This window comes from Borostomias antarcticus (assembly GCF_949987555.1).
Source record: "Borostomias antarcticus genome assembly, chromosome: 24".
Classification (NCBI taxonomy): domain Eukaryota; kingdom Metazoa; phylum Chordata; class Actinopteri; order Stomiiformes; family Stomiidae; genus Borostomias; species Borostomias antarcticus.
This window is the reverse complement of record NC_140257.1, coordinates 17,335,441-17,353,654: the sequence shown is the minus strand read 5'-3', so window position 1 is coordinate 17,353,654 and position 18,214 is coordinate 17,335,441. Positions and strand designations below refer to the sequence as shown.

General features: G+C 47.6%; 2 protein-coding genes across 3 annotated transcripts; one reads left to right on the top strand and one right to left on the bottom strand.

Moving 5' to 3' along the window:
• Nucleotides 1-48: 48 nt before the first annotated feature.
• On the bottom strand, nt 49-3,693 carry cenpl (centromere protein L; the record flags this gene model as incomplete). Its single annotated transcript, XM_084458340.1, has 5 exons — nt 49-123; nt 1,158-1,715; nt 1,853-2,104; nt 2,936-3,092; nt 3,677-3,693. 5 exons carry the CDS (start codon nt 3,691-3,693, stop codon nt 49-51), a joined length of 1,059 nt encoding a protein of 352 aa, XP_084314466.1.
• A 455-nt stretch (nt 3,694-4,148) lies between these two features.
• dars2 (aspartyl-tRNA synthetase 2, mitochondrial) lies at nt 4,149-15,960 on the top strand. 2 transcript variants are annotated; one of them, XM_084457858.1, is made up of 17 exons: nt 4,149-4,959; nt 5,063-5,162; nt 5,293-5,359; nt 5,958-6,059; nt 6,451-6,474; nt 6,674-6,797; nt 7,030-7,076; nt 7,203-7,309; nt 7,857-7,926; nt 8,242-8,421; nt 8,629-8,736; nt 9,252-9,314; nt 11,624-11,776; nt 12,642-12,863; nt 13,337-13,447; nt 13,733-13,808; nt 14,832-15,960. In XM_084457858.1, the coding sequence occupies exons 1-17, from the start codon at nt 4,365-4,367 to the stop codon at nt 15,017-15,019; spliced, it is 2,337 nt and encodes a 778-aa protein (XP_084313984.1). In that variant the 5' UTR covers nt 4,149-4,364; the 3' UTR covers nt 15,020-15,960. The 2 variants fall into 2 exon arrangements, with proteins under 2 accessions (XP_084313984.1, XP_084313983.1); XM_084457857.1 differs by having other exon boundaries at nt 6,451-6,546.
• The last annotated feature ends 2,254 nt before the right edge of the window (nt 15,961-18,214 follow it).

Below are 18,214 nucleotides of genomic sequence, written 5' to 3'. Positions count from 1 at the left end.
TCATACGAGCAGCACGTTGTTGAAACACGATGTGGGAGATGAGAGGAGTTATAAAGGCATCTTCAGGAGCGCACACTCCGTCAGGAGAACCAGGACGGTGGTCATGTAGCTGCTGCTGGAAATCTGAGAACAAAAACCCACAAGATGGCTTCAGGAAGTGGTCAAGGCTCCAGGAAGTGGTCAAGGCCTACCATGACGTTCCTACAAAACACTTGGGAGCAGGAAATCATTAAGTAACAATGTGTGAGTGTTTGTGCACAGAAAAGGCAACCGTCTGTTAGAGATGTAACGGTATGAAAATTTCACATCAAAATGATATTGACCCAAATGATCACGGTTATCAGTATTATCACGGTATTTATTGTAAAAATGTGCTGAAATGTTCAAAAACGGATACAGACACATAACAAATAACTAACAAATAATTTCACCAAGTTTTATATTGAAAACCACAAATGAATTCAGCAGGTAATCAAACAAGGTTTTAATGATAATTTTAGCACGATAAATTTAATCAAATTTCATTGCGGTTTATCTTTATACCGGTTACCGTTACATCCCTATCATCTGTATATGTGTGTGTGTGTGTGTGTGTGTCAGGTGAAGGCCTGCGTAGACGCCATGCCCGTCCTGCTACCGTAAGTGTGTGTGTGTGTGTGTCAGGTGAAGGCCTGCGTAGACGCCATGCTGTATATGGTGTGTGTGTGTGTCAGGCCTGTGTTGACCCCATGCCCGTCCTGCTACCGTACCTTGATCCTGCCGCTGTGTGTGTGTGTGTGTGTGTGTGTGTGTGTGTGTGTGTGTGTGTGTGTCAGGTGAAGGCCTGTGTAGACGCCATGCCCGTCCTGTATATGGTGTGTGTGTGTGTGTGTGTGTGTTTCAGGTGAAGGCCTGTGTAGACGCCATGCCCGTCCTGCTAGCGTACCTTGACCCTGCCGCTGTGTGTGTGTGTGTGTGTGTGTGTCAGGCCTGTGTAGACGCCATGCCCGTCCTGCTAGCGTACCTTGATCCTGCCGCTGTGTGTGTGTGTGTGTGCGTGTCAGGCCTGTGTAGACGGCATGCCCGTCCTGCTAGCGTACCTTGATCCTGCCGCTGTGTGTGTGTGTGTGCGTGCGTGTCAGGCCTGTGTAGATGCCATGCCCGTCCTGCTAGCGTACCTTGATCCTGCCGCTGTGCCGAGCGGACCCCAGCGCCGTGGACACCTGCGTCAGCTGCCCGGCCGACAGGTCCACCTTGAAGTGCCGGTCGAAGTGGACCTCCAGACCTTGCATGAAGCGGGTCACTTCCTGGAGGTCCACGCTGCCGTCGTCTGCGGCTTCCTCCCCCCGCCACACGCTGCTCCAGAGCGCCCAGGCGTCCTGGGGGTGCACCGTGCACGTCACCTCCAGGCGGGGCTGCGAGGGGAGGGTCCACGCCAGTTTGAGGTACTGGATGTTGGCGTCGGAGTGGCAGCTGGTCCACAGAGCCGCCAGCCATCGCAGGTTGGTGGAGTTGATGCTCAAGGGGCCGAAGCAGCAGTCGAACGTCCTCTGGAACCAGGACTTGACCAGCGCCGTGAGGGCCTCCGCGCCGCTGCTGAAGAACAGGGGCAGGCAGACAAAGTCCGCGGGGAGGGAGCCGAGGTAGGCGGGGTCTCCGCTGACGCAGGTCAGCCACCCGCTCCACGCCACCTTCGGGGCGTCGTCTTCACCAGCAAACTGTGCTTTCGAGTGAATCTGGGAAACACACAGAAGTCCACATCACACCCCCCCACAAACACAACGTATAGAAGACTCTTCACTAGTTAGAGAGAAAAGTGAAAAAAGAACAGTTTCACTATAAGAGCCTTTAGATTGTGGAGTGGGACTCTTACTTGTATGAAAACGGTTTCTGCGTCTTGGTCGGTCTCCGCCAGCCCAGCGATCACAGAGAAGGTGACCTTGAAGCTGGACTCTGGGCCCACCTCCACCGCCAGGCCTCGCTGGCGCTCCGACATGATGAACGCAGACAGCTGCCTGGAGTAGGACTTCAGCAGCGTGTGTCTGAAGCGGTACAGAGGCGTGGTGTAGGACAGATGCCATTCCTTCTTCACCAGGAGGGTCACTTGCTCGGGGTCAACCTGTGTGCAGAAACCAGAAAACTAAACTTCTGTCGGTCAGCCGACAGATTGGTGTCACCTTCAGCATCACGTGACTAATGGTGCACGCACACGTCAAAGCTAACCTTGAACTAAGCTAAGCTCCGCCTTTTAGATCTTGTCTCGGTCTAGGGAGAGGTTAGCCTAAACTAGTCTCGGTGACGTGACGAGGTTATGCATGACATGACAAGGTTATGCAACCGGGCCATTTGCTTTGCATTCTAGATCCGGCCTTAGCCTCATGGGACCATCCTGACTTCGTAAGCTCACATTCTTTAGGGTTGTGAAGAAAGGCTAGTGGATACCATAATAGCTGAGTGGATATTGGTGGATATGTGCTATTTAAGTGCACAAAGTTGCTCTTCCTATAAAAGGTTGGGGGCTGCAACTGTAGCCACTTCGGAGAAAATGCTTTCATCTTTCGAAAACTGTCTTCACTTTGGTGAGTAACAAAATAATAGTCTGTAGATGAGGTAACGTAGACCAAGTGAATTAAGTCACTGGCGCAATGAATGGCTCTTGGCAGGGCAATATACCGGAGTATAGCCCAGACTAGTACACCAACCTGGACCTGGGCTAGTACTATGCTAAACATTTTAAAACTGGACTAGCTACATGATGCCCTAACTTTTCGGCCTAGAAAATGACACCTCCACGCTATTGTTGGCACAAAAGAGCAAAGCCAAACAACAACTTAGACAGGAGGGAGGGAGGGAGGGAGGGAGAGAGAGAGAGAGAGGGAGAGAGAGTGAGAGAGAAAGAGACAGGAGGGAAAGAGAGAGAAAGAGGAGAGAGAGAGATATTATCACTGTTACTCACCGTGACAGCCCGGGACTTGGGAGCGCTCCTGCTGGTCGGTATCCTCAGGGCGGTGAGCTGACCTGGGTGTTGAGATGTTCCCACACAGCTGGGCCAGGACGCCCGGTAACTCCGACTGCGCCTCTGCAGGACTCTGTTGAGGGGGGTCTTTACCACGCTGTGGAGAAAGATAGAAGAAAGATAGAAGAAAGATAGAAGAAAGATAGAAGAAAGATAGAAGAAGAAAGATAGAAGAAAGATAGAAGAAAGATAGAAGAAGAAAGATAGAAGAAAGATAGAAGATAGAAGAAGAAAGATAGAAGAAAGAAAGAAGAAAGAAAGATAGAAGAAGAAAGAAAGAAGAAAGATATCTCAAATCAGTAGATCACTTGTAAGAGATGCCAGTCAGTCCAGTCGTGTAGGTTAACTGGTCAGAACCCACTTTAGATGTCCTGCCTTTTGTTTTAAATGTCTATAATGTCTTGCTTTTTGTTTTAATGCTTTTAATGTCTCATGTAAAGCACCTTGAATTGCCCTGTGGCTGAAATGTGCTATATAAATAAACTTGCCTTGCCTTGCCTTGCCTAGATAGTGCTAGCATGTTAGCATATGTAGCTAGCCTGTTAGCTAGCCCTAGCTACTGTGTGTCGGCCCTGTGGACAGAGTTAGTTAATAAGAACCAGACAATAATGATCTAATAGTGATCAGTATGTGATGATGTGAGTGTGTTTGAGGATCTGATGAGATGTTTTAATCACAAACCTGCTCCGTCTCTCCATGTCTGACTGAGCTGCAACAGAACAGGGATTTGAACGTCGCGCTTTCCCAGAATGCACCTCTATCCTCAGGTAGCCTAGTCGATCACCGCACCATCCACCCGTCAATCAAACCCTCCATAACGGATTCAACTGATACAAAACCGAGTAAATACATTACTATATGCTTCTGCATCTATATTACTATACGCTTCTGATACACGAGAAACAATGTCCTTTTAAAATATAACCTTGAAGATCATCAAGCTCTATTACTTTTGTCTGCGCGTCCCATCTACACAAACGGACCCCAGATCTGATCTCTAAGCATAATGATGAGCGTACTACTACGTCATTGTGAGGAGTTAGGCTCATCCGCTTGTTTCAAACTCAGTGAATACTGCAACGCATGCGCAATGAGGATTCTGAATACGGAAGCCTGGACAGTTCACTCAACTTCACACCGAGGTATCATTCAGGCGAACATCAGTCGGAGCTTTGATATGAAGGTAGCTAATAAACTAGTAGCAGCTAACTTAGAACCTTAGTAGAACCTTAGTAGAACCTCCACTTGCTCTTAATCCAGTGTGCCACCTTCTCCCAGAGGCAGACTACATGTAGGTGAGCTAGCTAACGTTACATGACATTGAATGCTGTTCAGGTATGCTGGTAAGTCGGTGGGTTTTGGTTAGAAGATGGCCGGTAAAAGCAGGTTAGTGGTACAGAGGCTGCTCCTCGCCTTCAGACCAGACACCAGGGCGTGCTCTCTCTGGGGGAGCCCCGCTCCTGTCCCGACCCAGGGACACAGACGAGACACCAGGGCGTGCTCTCTCTGGGGGGGCACCGCTCCTGTCCCGACCCAGGGGCACAGACGAGACACCAGGGCCTCTTCTCTCTGGGGGAGCCCCGCTCCTGTCCCGACCCAGGGACACAGACGAGACACCAGGGCCTCTTCTCTCTGGGGGAGCCCCGCTCCTGTCCCGACCCAGGGACACAGACGAGACACCAGGGCGTGTTCTCTCTGGGGGAGCCCCGCTCCTGTCCCGACCCAGGGACACAGACGAGACACCAGGGCGTGCTCTCTCTGGGGGAGACCCGCTCCTGTCCCCACCCAAGGACACAGCCGAGACACCAGGGCGTGTTCTCTCTGGGGGAGCAGCGCTCCTGTCCCCATCCAAGGACACAGCCTCAAACCCCACACCGCCGCTCCTTGCATCCTAGGACCCAGGAGCAACACCACGACACAGGGGCCATTTAATGGCGACACACACTGCTCTTACAGCACTACAGGTATGCTCTGTTCACTTGTGATATGCTCAGCATGCGTCTTCCCAGAATCAAGTGATGATTACAGTGTTGTGATGGAGTAAAGTGAGTGTGATGTTCTCTCCAGGTTCCAGAAGTCTGTCTCAGAGGACGCACACGTGTGGGGAGTTGAGGTGTGGTCATGTCGGAGAGGTGGTCACTCTGTGTGGTTGGGTTCAGTACCTTAGGTTTGTCATGGCTCTTCATCCACGCCCACACTGCACGCTTATAGCCTCACTACTCTATGAGTGTCAGTTATCCCGAGAGAGTCATTTCTAGTGTTATTTTCTAACTGCATGTTCATTCTGTCTCATTCAGGCAAGACATGTTTGTGATCCTGAGAGATTTCAGTGGTTTGATACAGATCCTGATCCCGCAAGACAAGGTATGAAAGATGATCGTTTTTACATTTATTTTATTTTATTTGACCTTTATTTTACTAGGTAAAATCAGTTGAGAACCAATTCTCATTTTCAATGATGACCTATCCAAGAGGCGCCATAGTCCCACTGTAGAGCTGCATGCCCGATATACAAACCCCCGTCATATGTGTGTCTGCTGTGGATGTCGTAGCATGTCTGTAGAATGATCTCTCTCCTATGATGTTTTTAGCCTCTCTCACTCTGAAATGTAATTTAATGTAATGTACTGCTTTATAAATGTTCTTAGCCGGTAGACAAACATACTCCAGGAGCTTGCTCGATCGCCTTGTTGAGAGGGGTCAGGGAAGAATTTTTACAGCTCACTTATCTGGCCCCCGGGTGATTACTGTTTTTTTGCTTCCCTCTGGAATATGTAGAGAGTGGGTCGTATGCCCTCCTCCCTTGTTCTCTGTAAAGCGCATTGTGTTGCCTCTGGGTATGAAATGCGCTATACAAATAAAGCTTTGATTGATTGATTGATTGATTGATGTGTATATGCTGCAATGTTTGGACTCTTATCTGCAACTACACCTTTCTCTGTCTTTCACCTGTTGAGTTCAGTCCAGAAGTCATGTGAAGGAGGCCCTGTGTGAGCTGACCGCTGAGTCGGTCATCAAGGTGACCGGCAGAGTCGGCCTCCGGCCAGACGGGCAGCAGAACAAGGTCGGTGTGAGGACTCAGACAAGAGGCCTGGCAGGCTGTGCCCTAACCTTAAAGGTTAAAGGTTAAACTCCCAATGATTGTCACACACCTGAGTGTGTGAAATTAGTTCTCTGCGTTTGACCCATCCCCTGGGGGAGCGGTGAGCAGCAGCGGTGCTGCGCTCGGGATTCATTTGGTGATCTAACCCCCCAAGCAGGGAGGCACTGGGTACCATTTTTATAGTCTTTATTATGACTCGGCCGGGGATCGAACTCTCGACCTCCCAATCTTAGGGCAGATACTCCATACAACTACAAGACCAGTGAGCTGCTAACCTTCTGTACTGAGACTGTGTGTACTTTTGTTCTGTGTGTGTGTGTGTGTGTGTGTGTGTGTGTTTTGTCTCTCCTAGGAGATGTCTACAGGAGAGGTCGAGGTGTGTGCTGAGTGTGTGGAGATTCTAAACATCTGCCGGAAGCTGCCTTTTGAAATCAAAGATTTTGTGAAAGTCAGTGTCAGTATTAAGATGAACCTCATGCACGGCCTACTCAGTTATTGCTGGTCCAGGAAGACGTACGGTAGGTGGTACGGTGGTACGGTAGAGTCACCAGGTGTGGTTCCTTCCCGTGTGGCAGAAGTCGGAGGGCCTGCGGATGCAGTACCGCTACCTGGATCTGCGCTCCTCCCAGATGCAGAAGAACCTGAGGATGAGGTCCCAGCTGGTGATGAAGATGAGGGAGTTCCTGTGTAATATGCAGGGTATGCTCCTCACACAGGCCTTCCTCCCCAGTCAGGGTAGTTTACACATCGTACTCGGAGCTGGGTTAGGGTCAGTCAGGGTAGTTTACACATAGTACTCGGAGCTGGGTGAGGTCGCTGGCGTATACACTGATGGAGACGACATTAGACAGCGTGAAGACAGTTTACTAGTAGTGTTGGTGCTAATGATTTTTTGTTTTATAAATAAAGTCTTATCTTTTGTCATTTTCAGGGTTTGTGGACGTGGAGACTCCTACTCTGTTCAAAAGGACCCCAGGGGTAGGCGCCTTCCTTGGGAACTAGTAGTCATGTGACGTAATCAGTAAAGGTCCAGAATTAAAAGGTTCTTTATATACACGGTTCAATAGTGTCTGAAGAGTACGCTTTATCTCCTGTGTTCCCCAGGGTGCTAAGGAGTTTGTGGTTCCGTCCAGAGAACCCGGTCGGTTCTACTCTCTCCCTCAGAGCCCCCAGCAGTTTAAACAGCTCCTCATGGTGGCTGGAATCGACCGGTGAGCACGTTCCCTCCATCACGCCTCTAAAGACCAAAGTTTTCCTTCATAGATGATCTACAGATGTTCAAATAATCAGCTGACCACCAAGCCAGACGCTGGGTTATAGTTAGCTTCGCTAGGCCATCCTGATTGTACCAGCTCACATTCTGTTTCTTGTGCAAATTTTGTATTTATTTAATTTACCAATAACCATTGTTTAACCAGGTTTGTCCCGTTGAGACAGACGGGCTGCTGTGAACTGGGCTTTAGGTTCAGTGGACGGTCGGTTGAATGATTTTTAATAGTTAGTTGACCCTTAATAAAGTAGCTATGAGGCATTGTTGATGCTTCTGGTGCTCTGCTTATAGATCTATAGAACCTGGTTTGCTCTGTGAAATGTACGGTACCAGTATGACTGACAGGGATCTTGGAACCTCAACACCAGAGTGCATCAGTGTTCAAACCTCTGCATGACGTGCTCAGCTCGGAGAGCTTTTTGGGGGGATGTTTTTAACGAGAGAATTGGCATTTCCACATCTCTCTCATGTGGGTTATTATCTTGTAGGTACTTTCAGCTAGCTCGCTGCTACCGAGACGAAGGCTCCAAGCCGGACAGACAGCCAGAATTCACACAGGTAAGGTGCTGATTAACCGGGAGAGGAGCCAGACACTGAACTACACTTCTGAGGAGAAATGCAAGATGGCGCAGATGAGCGTCTGGCTGCTTCACTTTAATGGGGTTTTTTGTCTGACACACACACACACACGCACACACGCACACACACACACACACACACACACGCACACACACACACACACACACACACACCTCACTCTGTTAAAGCTGCCTGCTGCCAGATCACACACACACACAATTTATATTCATCTCTGCTCTCATGCCTGTAGCAGCCTCAGTAATTTCTCTCTGCTCTCCTGTCCTCTTCTCGCAGGTGGACATAGAAATGTCCTTCGTGGAGCAGGCGGGGGTCCAGGCCCTCGTCGAGGGGCTGCTTCAGTTCTGCTGGCCGGTGGAGAACGGCTCCGTCAAAACCCCCTTCCCCTGCATCACTTACGAGGAGGCCATGAGGGACTACGGCGTGGACAAGCCAGACACGCGCTTCCACTTCAAGGTCTTGCTCATTATAATGTGTGTGTGTGTGTGTGTGTGTGTGTGTGTGTGTGTGTGTGTGTGTGTGTGTGTGTGTGTGTGTGTGTGTGTGTGTGTGTGTGTGTGTGTGTGTGTGTGTGTGTGTGTGTGTGCGTGCGCATGTGTGCGCGCGTTTCATAGGCTGTTTTTTTTTACTAGTATTTGAAAAGCGTGTGTTGTCCCTGTACAGCTGGTGGACATCAGTGACGTGTTCCACAACACAGAGGTCCAGTTCCTCAGAGCCGCGCTGGACCAGCCAGACGGGCGTGTCCAGGCCATCTGTGTCCCAGACGGAGCTGTGAGTCCCGTCCTCTCGCCTCTGCCCTTCTAGAACCTCTTGACTGTGAGATCATACATTCTAGAACCTCTTGACTGTGAGATCATACATTCTAGAACCTCTTGACTGTGAGATCATACATTCTAGAACCTCTTGACTGTGAGATCATACATTCTAGAACCTCTTGACTGTGAGATCATACATTCTAGAACCTCTTGACTGTGAGATCATACATTCTAGAACCTCTTGACTGTGAGATCATACATTCTAGAACCTCTTGACTGTGAGGTCATACATTCTAGAACCTCTTTACTGTGAGATCATACATCTAGAACCTCTTGACTGTGAGATCATACATTCAAGTGAACATAAAGGCTTTGTACATTGATGTTGGCACAATACACTGTGATGGTCACTGACTATATAGAGAGAGTAGTGAGAATAAGAGCAGTGAACCGTATACAGCTCTGGATACTATCTGACGTTGTCATATGAGATTTAAACGACATGTTTGTGTTTTGGTTGTGTCCTCACAGAAACTGTTGAAGGGCAAGGACCTGGAATCCCTCAAACACACGGCCCAGACCCAGTTCTGCCAGGTACACCTTCATCCTCAAACACACGGCCCAGACCCAGTTCTGCCAGGTACACTTTCATCCTCAAACACACGGCCCAGACCCAGTTCTGCCAGGTACACTTTCATCCTCAATGTGATTGACAAGTCAAGGTAAATGAATATACAAATGCACTATAGATACCATAGTTGCCCTGAGGCAGGGAAAGTAGAGCCCCCCTCACCCGCTATGCTGTATCCAGGGCAGGATCCGGACAGTGCTGATTTGTGACTCTGTTATAACTAAAGATTTATTGTGTTTATTAACTCATGGTGAGTGAGATTAAGAGCTGGGGTGACTCTCATCAACGTCATCGATGACAGAAATACGTCGGTCGGCAAAACGAAGTAAGATGGCTGCTAACAGTATTGGACCGTTTCTAAAATTTATTTTCTATTTATTTAGATTATATAAACGTTATTTTGTGCCTTCTATCTCTCTTACCCAGTTTCCAACCTACTAATAACCTTAGATATTTGTTGAAGAAGCATTTTAGTTATTCCTTATAATCAGAAGAGAGATCTCTCTCCTCCATTGGAGATTATGCACGAGGGGCGGGGCCAAGCTCCCTGTCCACGTTGAGTTCTGTTTATATTTTGACAACGGGGTAACAGAATGATGGACACATTCAGGGATAGCAGTCTGAAATCACAGGACTGACCCGTTGTTGACAATATTCAAAATGAAAAATCTCACAATATAATATAAATCATTTGTCAAATATTATATTGTTTATTGATAGAAATAACAGTAGTGATTGTGTTAACGTCTCCATAACGACTCCCTCTGCCTGCCACACACACACACCCGCGGCACACACACACACAGACACACACACACAGACACACACACACAGAGGAGACCGCGGTCTGAGTGTAGAGAATGAAACGCTTAAAGGAGTAGTAAAGGGAAAAATTATGTTTAGCCCTGTGTTAAGGTTACTTGTGATCATATACAATGAATTTGAGGTCAGATCACCAACGGTCTTTTGCATGTGGAAGGAAAGAGCAATCTTCTGAAACATTTAGCCAAAGTGCATCACGCACACACACACAGACAAATGCACTGTTTTCCCTGCCGAACCACTAGTCATCTCTCCTTTGCCCTCTGCCACCTCAGGTATGAATGCTCGCAATCAGCTGTTAATGACGTTCTATCCCATAATGTTTTATTAATATTATATATTATATTATATTATATATATATATTCATAATTATTTAATTAAACAACAAATCCAGTCAGAAAATCAACAATATAAACTACGGTTTGCATGGGGATTAAACATTGATTTGACTTAAATGCGTTAATCAATCCGTCGTCGTAGCAGCTGTTGTGAGCCGCTGTGCGTTGTTGTGAGTTCATGTAATTTCTGTCATTCAGTCTCTGAGTGCTCATGCAGCATACCGAGAAGGCACGTTCAACACAGAGCTTAATCGGACCTATTTTTGGGTGGTTAAAACTTTTGTTTCAGTGTCAAATAACATTTGAAAATCTGGTCACCCTACCCACAGAGTTAGCTGATATTATACAAACTTGGGTTAAAGGAGTAGTAAAGGGAAAATGCATGTTTAGCCCTGTTTTAAGGTTACTTATGATCATATACAATGGTTCAGATCAAAACGTTGACAAAACTAGCACTTTTGAGAAAGTCTGATAATTGCTCTACCACCGTTTAGGTCATAGGTCATTTAGGTCGCCAGCCAAGTTGTTTGACTACCAATTTGAAAGATGTTGCAACTTTTATAATCTCATACTTTGTTTCTTGTTACATTTGTTTGTTTTTAAGAGAAGACGATTTAATCAAATATTGAAATATTGAAAATATTTGGTTTTGATATTTATTTGGGGTTAATAAGTTATATTAATCGATATATTAAGTTAAGTGAGTTGTTAGATTAAGTGAAAAAAGAATCGCTAGACAAATATGTTTGGGTGTTGCCCCAGAGAGCTATGAGCACCAGAGGCTTCATATGCATTCAGGGTTACTCAGCCTCAGGCCCACTGCTGCTCATGAATACAGTCATCTGTGCTTCTGGTGTGTTGGGTTTGTGTGTACATTCCTATGACTGTGTGTACAAGTTCAATTTGGTTTATTTGTTGTGTGATGATACAGGTACCATGTACTATTAAGTGCTTACATGTACTATTAAATACTTCTCGCATAATCAGTAAAAGCAATAAAACAGCTATAGAATACAATATGTGTGTGTATGTGTCTGCGTGTGTGTGTCTGCGTGTGTGTGTGCGTGCGCATGTGCGTGTGTGTGTGTGTGTGTGTCCCCTGCTGTCCCAGGACGTGAGTGTGGTGGTGGTGAAGGCAGACGGCTCGTTGAAGTCTCCTCTCAGCAGACTGCTGGACGACCCGGTTATGCAGCAGCTCCTGCAGACGAGCGGCGCCGGCGCCGGAGACCTGCTGCTCCTCTCTGCCGGGCCCAGGGACAGCGTGGTGGGACACTCGCTCTGAACCGCTAAATACTGCTTCAAAAAACCTGCTTGCAATTACTTCTGGGTTTGCCTGAGTGGTTTGAGATGCTGGTGGGCGGGGTTTGAGTTGCTGGTGGGCGGGGTTTGAGTTGCTGGTGGGCGGGGTTTGAGTTGCTGGTGGGCGGGGTTTGAGTTGCTGGTGGGCGGGGTCTGAGTTGCTGGTGGGCGGGGTCTGAGTTGCTGGTGGGCAGGGTACACATTTTCTGGTAACAGGCTGGGAACATGGTTCCATTTTGTCAGACAAGAAAAATCAAGCACCGAAAAGTTAATTTCCAGTAAATTTAAGTAAATTATTCCAGATAGTACTGCTCCAAAAAATTAAGGGAACACCTAATCATCACATCCAGCCCTCAGTGGGTTAATCATTTTGTTTTCCATTGACCGTTCTTTGGTCATTTTGTTCTTGACAAATTACACAATGTAATCAATAAAGGTTTTTAATGGAAACCAAATTCTCATTGGATGGATGTGATGACTAAGTGTTCCCTTAATTCTTTTGAGTATATTTTTAGTACATTTTGACCCAGGTATAGTGACAACCTCTACCTCTTCCTAGCTCATGTCATTATCTTAATGATCTTACTCTCAGTACAGACTCTTTAGGTTACTCTTTATTCTACGGTTCAAAAATTACCAGGAAGTGGTCGTTCATTGTAAATGTTTATGACACATTTATTACCTGTTAGTTATTTATTTTATGTTTGTTTCTCACAAAGAAACATGTCATCTCATTTTCGAGAACTCTAGTTTTACAGTGTAACCCTTTGCAGTGAATTCAGCTTGCCAGCCCTGCCCTGTCTGTCTGATATCCCTCCTCCCTCCTCCAGAGGGCGCTGCTGGGGAGGCTGAGGGTGCAGTGCGCTGAGCTCCTGGAGGCGCACGGCCGGGTGCTCCGCGACCCCTCCGCCCTCCACTTCCTGTGGGTGGTGGACTTCCCGCTGTTTCTACCCAAGGAGGGTGGGCAGCCCGGGCAGCTAGAGGCCGCCCACCACCCCTTCACTGCGCCGGTCCCCGAGGACGCCCACCTCCTCTATTCCGCCCCTCACAAGGTGAGCAGCTCCCCGCTCGGAAGAACACAGCAAAGCTCTGGATTTACACAGATGAAAACCTCGCTAGCGAAATGGTGTAATACGTGCAGCATTCACTCTGTTGTTTTTGTTACTATTTGAAACTAGTCTGCGGTCGAAACTCAGAACATGTGGTCTAAGATGTTATCAGCATGAAGTCTTATCAGTGTAAGGCTGTTGAAACCACAGGTCGTCCTGTGAAGGTCTATCTAGATGGAGAACCTCCTGGCAGTATTGTATTTGTACTTGGCTGTTCTTTCACTTTTTACTTGCACTAGGTTAGGCTCTTAGATGCTTGTTTAGAAAGGAGATGCACTTATGAGTTCTGGTGAGTAGTACAGTAGTATGCCAACTACCTGTGTTGAATGCACTTATTGTAAGTCGCTTTGGATAAAAGTGTCTGCTAAATGACTAATGTCATGTAACCTCCGTTCACCTGTCCTTGTGTCTGCCAGGTCCGAGGGCAGCACTACGACCTGGTTCTGAACGGTTCGGAGGTGGGGGGAGGCTCCATCCGGATCCACCAGGCCTCTCTGCAGCGCTACGTCCTCCAGAACATCCTCCAGGTGAGACTTCCTGTCTGGTAGAACGTCCTCCAGATAAGACTTCCTGTCTGGTAGAACATCCTCCAGATAAGACTTCCTGTCTGGTAGAACATCCTCCAGATAAGACTTCCTGTCTGGTAGAACATCCTCCAGGTGAGACTTCCTGTCTGGTAGAACGTCCTCCAGATAAGACTTCCTGTCTGGTAGAACCAGACCTCACACTGGTGCAGTTTGGTTTTTCACCACAGTGTGAGGTCAGAGTTCGCCCGTGTGTTTCCTGTCTGACGGTTTGGTTTCCTTCGTCAGGAGGATCCGTCTCTCCTCTCTCACCTGCTGGAGGCGCTGGACTCGGGGGCGCCCCCCCATGGAGGGATTGCGCTGGGTAAGAAACCATCACAACTGACTTAACCACGCTGGAAAAATAACATGTCTCAAAATATACATGCTATTGCTTTCATGTAATTAGGGATGTAACGATAACTGGTATAATGATAAGCCAAGATAAAATGTTAATAAATTTATCGCAATAAAATTATCACTAAAACCGTGTTTGATTTCCGCGCATTGAAAAACTCACCGTAAATACTGTCCAGCATCAACCAAAGTTAGTCTCCAACATTCATTTAATGTTTATGCAAACAAAAAGTGCGTAGAGCTGCTAATTGTATTTGTGGTTTAATATAAAACTTGGTGAAATGATTGGAGTGTGTGTATCGGTAGTTTTATACATTTTCAGCGCATTTTATAATACCGCGATAATACTGATAACCGTGATAATTTTGGTCACTATAATCGGGATATTAAATTTTCATACCATTACATCTCTACATGTGATATATTCAAGGAAGGCACAGTGCTTAACTATTGCTATTGTTATTATTATTGCTATTGTTGCTATACTAGCCAGAGTAAGTACGGTATGTAGCATGCTATACTAGCCAGTGTAAGTACGGTATGTAGCATGCTATACTAGCCAGAGTAAGTACGGTATGTAGCATGCTATCTAGCCAGTGTAAGTACGGTATGTAGCATGCTATACTAGCCAGAGTAAGTACAGTATGTAGCATGCTATACTAGCCAGAGTAAGTACAGTATGTAGCATGCTATACTAGCCAGAGTAAGTACGGTATGTAGCATGCTATACTAGCCAGTGTAAGTACGGTATGAAGCATGCTATACTAGCCAGAGTTCGTACAGTATGTAGCATGCTATACTAGCCAGAGTAAGTACGGTATGTAGCATGCTATACTAGCCAGAGTAAGTACAGTATGTAGCACGGTCTGTAATCCATTCCCTGACTTCCAAACTCTTTGTGTTAATCGACCGAAAACAACAACTTTGAATTCCCAAAGCAGAATGGACAGAATGGATGGGAACTGAACTCCAACTTCCTGTTTCCCTCCAGGGCTGGACCGTCTGGTGTCCATCATGGTCGGGGCTCCCAGCATCAGGGACGTCATCGCCTTCCCCAAGTCCTTCCGGGGTCGCGACCTCATGAGCGGCGCGCCGGCCCTGGTATCGGAGGAGGAGCTGAGGCCGTATCACATCTCCGTGGCCTGGCCGGAGGAGGGGGGGGGTTCAATCCCTGTTTGAACTTTGAACTCTCCTCAGACGCGCGCGGCTTCCTGCTTGTCTTTGTGTGGTCACTGCTCTGACGCCATGGATCACGCGTCTCTGTGTGGAGGAGCTCATCTCAAACCCTGTGAACTCCACGTCTGCTCTGGGGACGCTGAACAGGAAGCACCTCTACCAGGAAGGAATGTGAGGGCAGTTGAGAGGTTTTGTGAGACTGTGAGGGCAGTTGAGAGGTTTTGTGAGACTGTGAGGGCAGTTGAGAGAGTGTGAGACTGTGAGGGCAGTTGAGAGGGTGTGTGAGACTGAGGGCAGTTGAGAGGTTTTGTGAGACTGTGAGGGCAGTTGAGAGGGTGCGTGAGACTGTGAGGGCAGTTGAGAGGTTTTGTGAGACTGTGAGGGCAGTTGAGAGGTTTTGTGAGACTGTGAGGGCAGTTGAGAGGGTGTGAGACTGTGAGGGCAGTTGAGAGGTTTTGTGAGACTGTGAGGGCAGTTGAGAGGATGTGAGACTGTGAGGGCAGTTGAGAGGTTTTGTGAGACTGTGAGGGCAGTTGAGAGGGTGTGTGAGACTGTGAGGGCAGTTGAGAGGGTGTGTGAGACTGTGAGGGCAGTTGAGAGGTTTTGTGAGACTGTGAGGGCAGTTGAGAGGTTTTGTGAGACTGTGAGGGCAGTTGAGAGGTTTTGTGAGACTGTGAGGGCAGTTGAGAGGGTGCGTGAGACTGTGAGGGCAGTTGAGAGGTTTTGTGAGACTGTGAGGGCAGTTGAGGGGGTCTGTGTGACAGAGAGAGACCTGAGACTGATCATCTCATTCTTAGAGATGTTCCTCCCTCTGTCTCTTTGTCATAGTAACACAGTAACCGTGGAGAGAGACTGTAACACCATGTAACTAAGATCACGAAGAGAATTCCACACCTTTGTACTTGACCTCACATTTTGTCTATTAAAATCTATTTCCCATGCTGCCTCTGCGTTCTTGTATATTGTATGGGCATATATAAAGAAAATAACTGAGGCAAGCGTAATGATGTCATGACCGATGAGGGAAGACGTGGTTGTTGTTACTTTATTGTTAATGCAGGCTATGCTCATAGGCGTAGTTTTAGCCACGGAAAGCCACGGAAACACGCTGTCCCTACCAAAAATAATACAGAGTGAAAACTAGTTTTTAATTAGTCTACCATGAACAACTTGCTTAAGTAAAACGGTTGGGAATTAAGGCCTGGTTGACAGCGGCGTTCAGCAAGCTATCCAATCAACAACGTCGCCTACAGTAGCCTACTTTTCCCGCCTCCCTCGCCTCTGTGACCCAGCGCGTGCCTGCCTCACGTTCCCGCCTCCCTCGCCTCAGTGACCCAGCGCGTGCCTGCCTCGCGTTCCCGCCTCCCTCGCCTCAGTGACCCAGCGCGTGCCTGCCTCGCGTTCCCGCCTCCCTCGCCTCTGTGACCCAGCGCGTGCCTGCCTCGCGAGCTCAGCAGCTCACAGCACATCGAGCATCAACTGTCGTCAACGGCGGGAATTTTGATTTGGCAGCAGGTAAGATTGAAGTTATTGAACAATAGGGAATAAAATATGTTGACCGACAATTATTTTTCTGTACAGAGTTGTATTAATGATAATAGTTTCGTTTGCGTCCTACTAAATGCCTATGTAAACTGTAATGTTAGTGCTATCTGGTGGTGCAGCTAGTCAGAGCTAGCTACTGTAGCTATTAGCTATAACGTTAGGTCTCGTAACGTTTTCTGAGGCAGAGATAAGGTGTTGTAATGTTGTCATAACAGTTGTCTTTAGCTAGTAATAAATCAGTTTTGGTATAACCGTTGCAAACTCCTAGGTTTGAGCAATGACTAGCTAGGTTCACTCGCCCACTGAATTGGATAGTAGGCTAAACAAACCGTAGACGTCGGGTTTGTTTATGCAATTCAGTTCAAAAGTCCAAGTCCAGCGTAATTATGTTCATATTTCATATGCTACACAGAATAGGCTGTAGGCTACACGGAAAAGAGGCATGTCTGCAAGTAGTTTGATATTGTCAATCATTTCCCTTTTATGATAGGTGGTGAGTGGAGGGCAAAATGCCACCAGAAAAAAGTGGACATTAGATATTTTTTCGGTCAAAGCAGCAGAAAGGCAGGATCAGGAGAGACAGGAGATGCATCAGGGTTACAGGTGAGATTATAGTCTGACTCAACAGATGTAGGTTTTGTGGATAAACCTCGTCATTCGTTGTCACATTGCCCAATCATAAGCCCCTGCCTATGCTCCCAACAAAACCAATTCTGTCAAATCATTCCGGGTGTGTAAGATTGTGAGACAGTCCAGCAGGGGGCAGTAGTGTTCCATGTCGATTTCCTCTGGTATCTCCATGCTGTAGATGCCTTTATCTAGGACAAGCTGACATTAGCAGGAGCCGGTAAGACTTTCCTCAAGGGTGGCGTGCTGGCGCAATCCCCTAACAGTCCAGTAAGACCTAGCATAGTTGGAGCTGGGTGGCTTATAGACGGCCATTTACAATGTGGTGCTACGTCAACCCTGTCATACAACTCACTCAGTGCCCCTCTCCTGGAAGAGATGGCATTCATCACGAATAAAAGACTCTGTCGAATAAGACAACTTCAGAGCCTAGTTAGTGTGAGAGTCTGAGGTGATATTCTTGGAGTTGGCAGGGGTGAGTGTTCTGTTCCTTGTCACCGCGCGGAGATATTTCTGCGCCGCCAGCGTGCCCTCTTGTGCCATTGTGTAAACAATGCTTTTACAACAACAGCTGCGCGCATCCCGACCCCACAACACCAACACCTTCCAGGACACCACCGCAGATGCTCTCATTACTGGGACTAAAATACAGCCTGGCTTTCTCCGTCTTGTCTTTTCTGGCTGGCATTTTGTCTGCTCTCAGAGGGGGGAGGAGAGAGGGAGGGGAGTTTGTCAGAGGGTGTCTGTTGGAGAAGAGAGGGAGAAAGCTCTGTATGAGGGGTGAGGACACAGGGAGAGACGTTTGTGAAGAGTGGAAGAGGAGAGAAAGATCTGAGGGGTGAGGAGAGGTTTGAGGGGTGAGGAGAGAGGTTTGAGGGGTGAGGAGAGGTTTGAGGGGTGAGAAGAGAGGTTTGGGGGGCGAGGAGAGAGGTTTGAGGGGTGAGGAGAGAGGTTTGAGGGGTGAGAAGAGAGGTTTGGGGGGCGAGGAGAGAGGTTTGAGGGGTGAGGAGAGGTTTGAGGGGTGAG

Bases quoted from the DNA above. Each gene is read 5' to 3' on its own strand.
- dars2 (XM_084457857.1), top strand. From the start codon at position 4,365: ATGGCCGGTAAAAGCAGGTTAGTGGTACAGAGGCTGCTCCTCGCCTTC. The intron at 4,960-5,062 runs GTATGCTCTGTT...TGTTCTCTCCAG, and splicing joins CTGCTCTTACAGCACTACAG to GTTCCAGAAGTCTGTCTCAG. The intron at 6,060-6,450 runs GTCGGTGTGAGG...TGTCTCTCCTAG, and splicing joins CAGACGGGCAGCAGAACAAG to GAGATGTCTACAGGAGAGGT.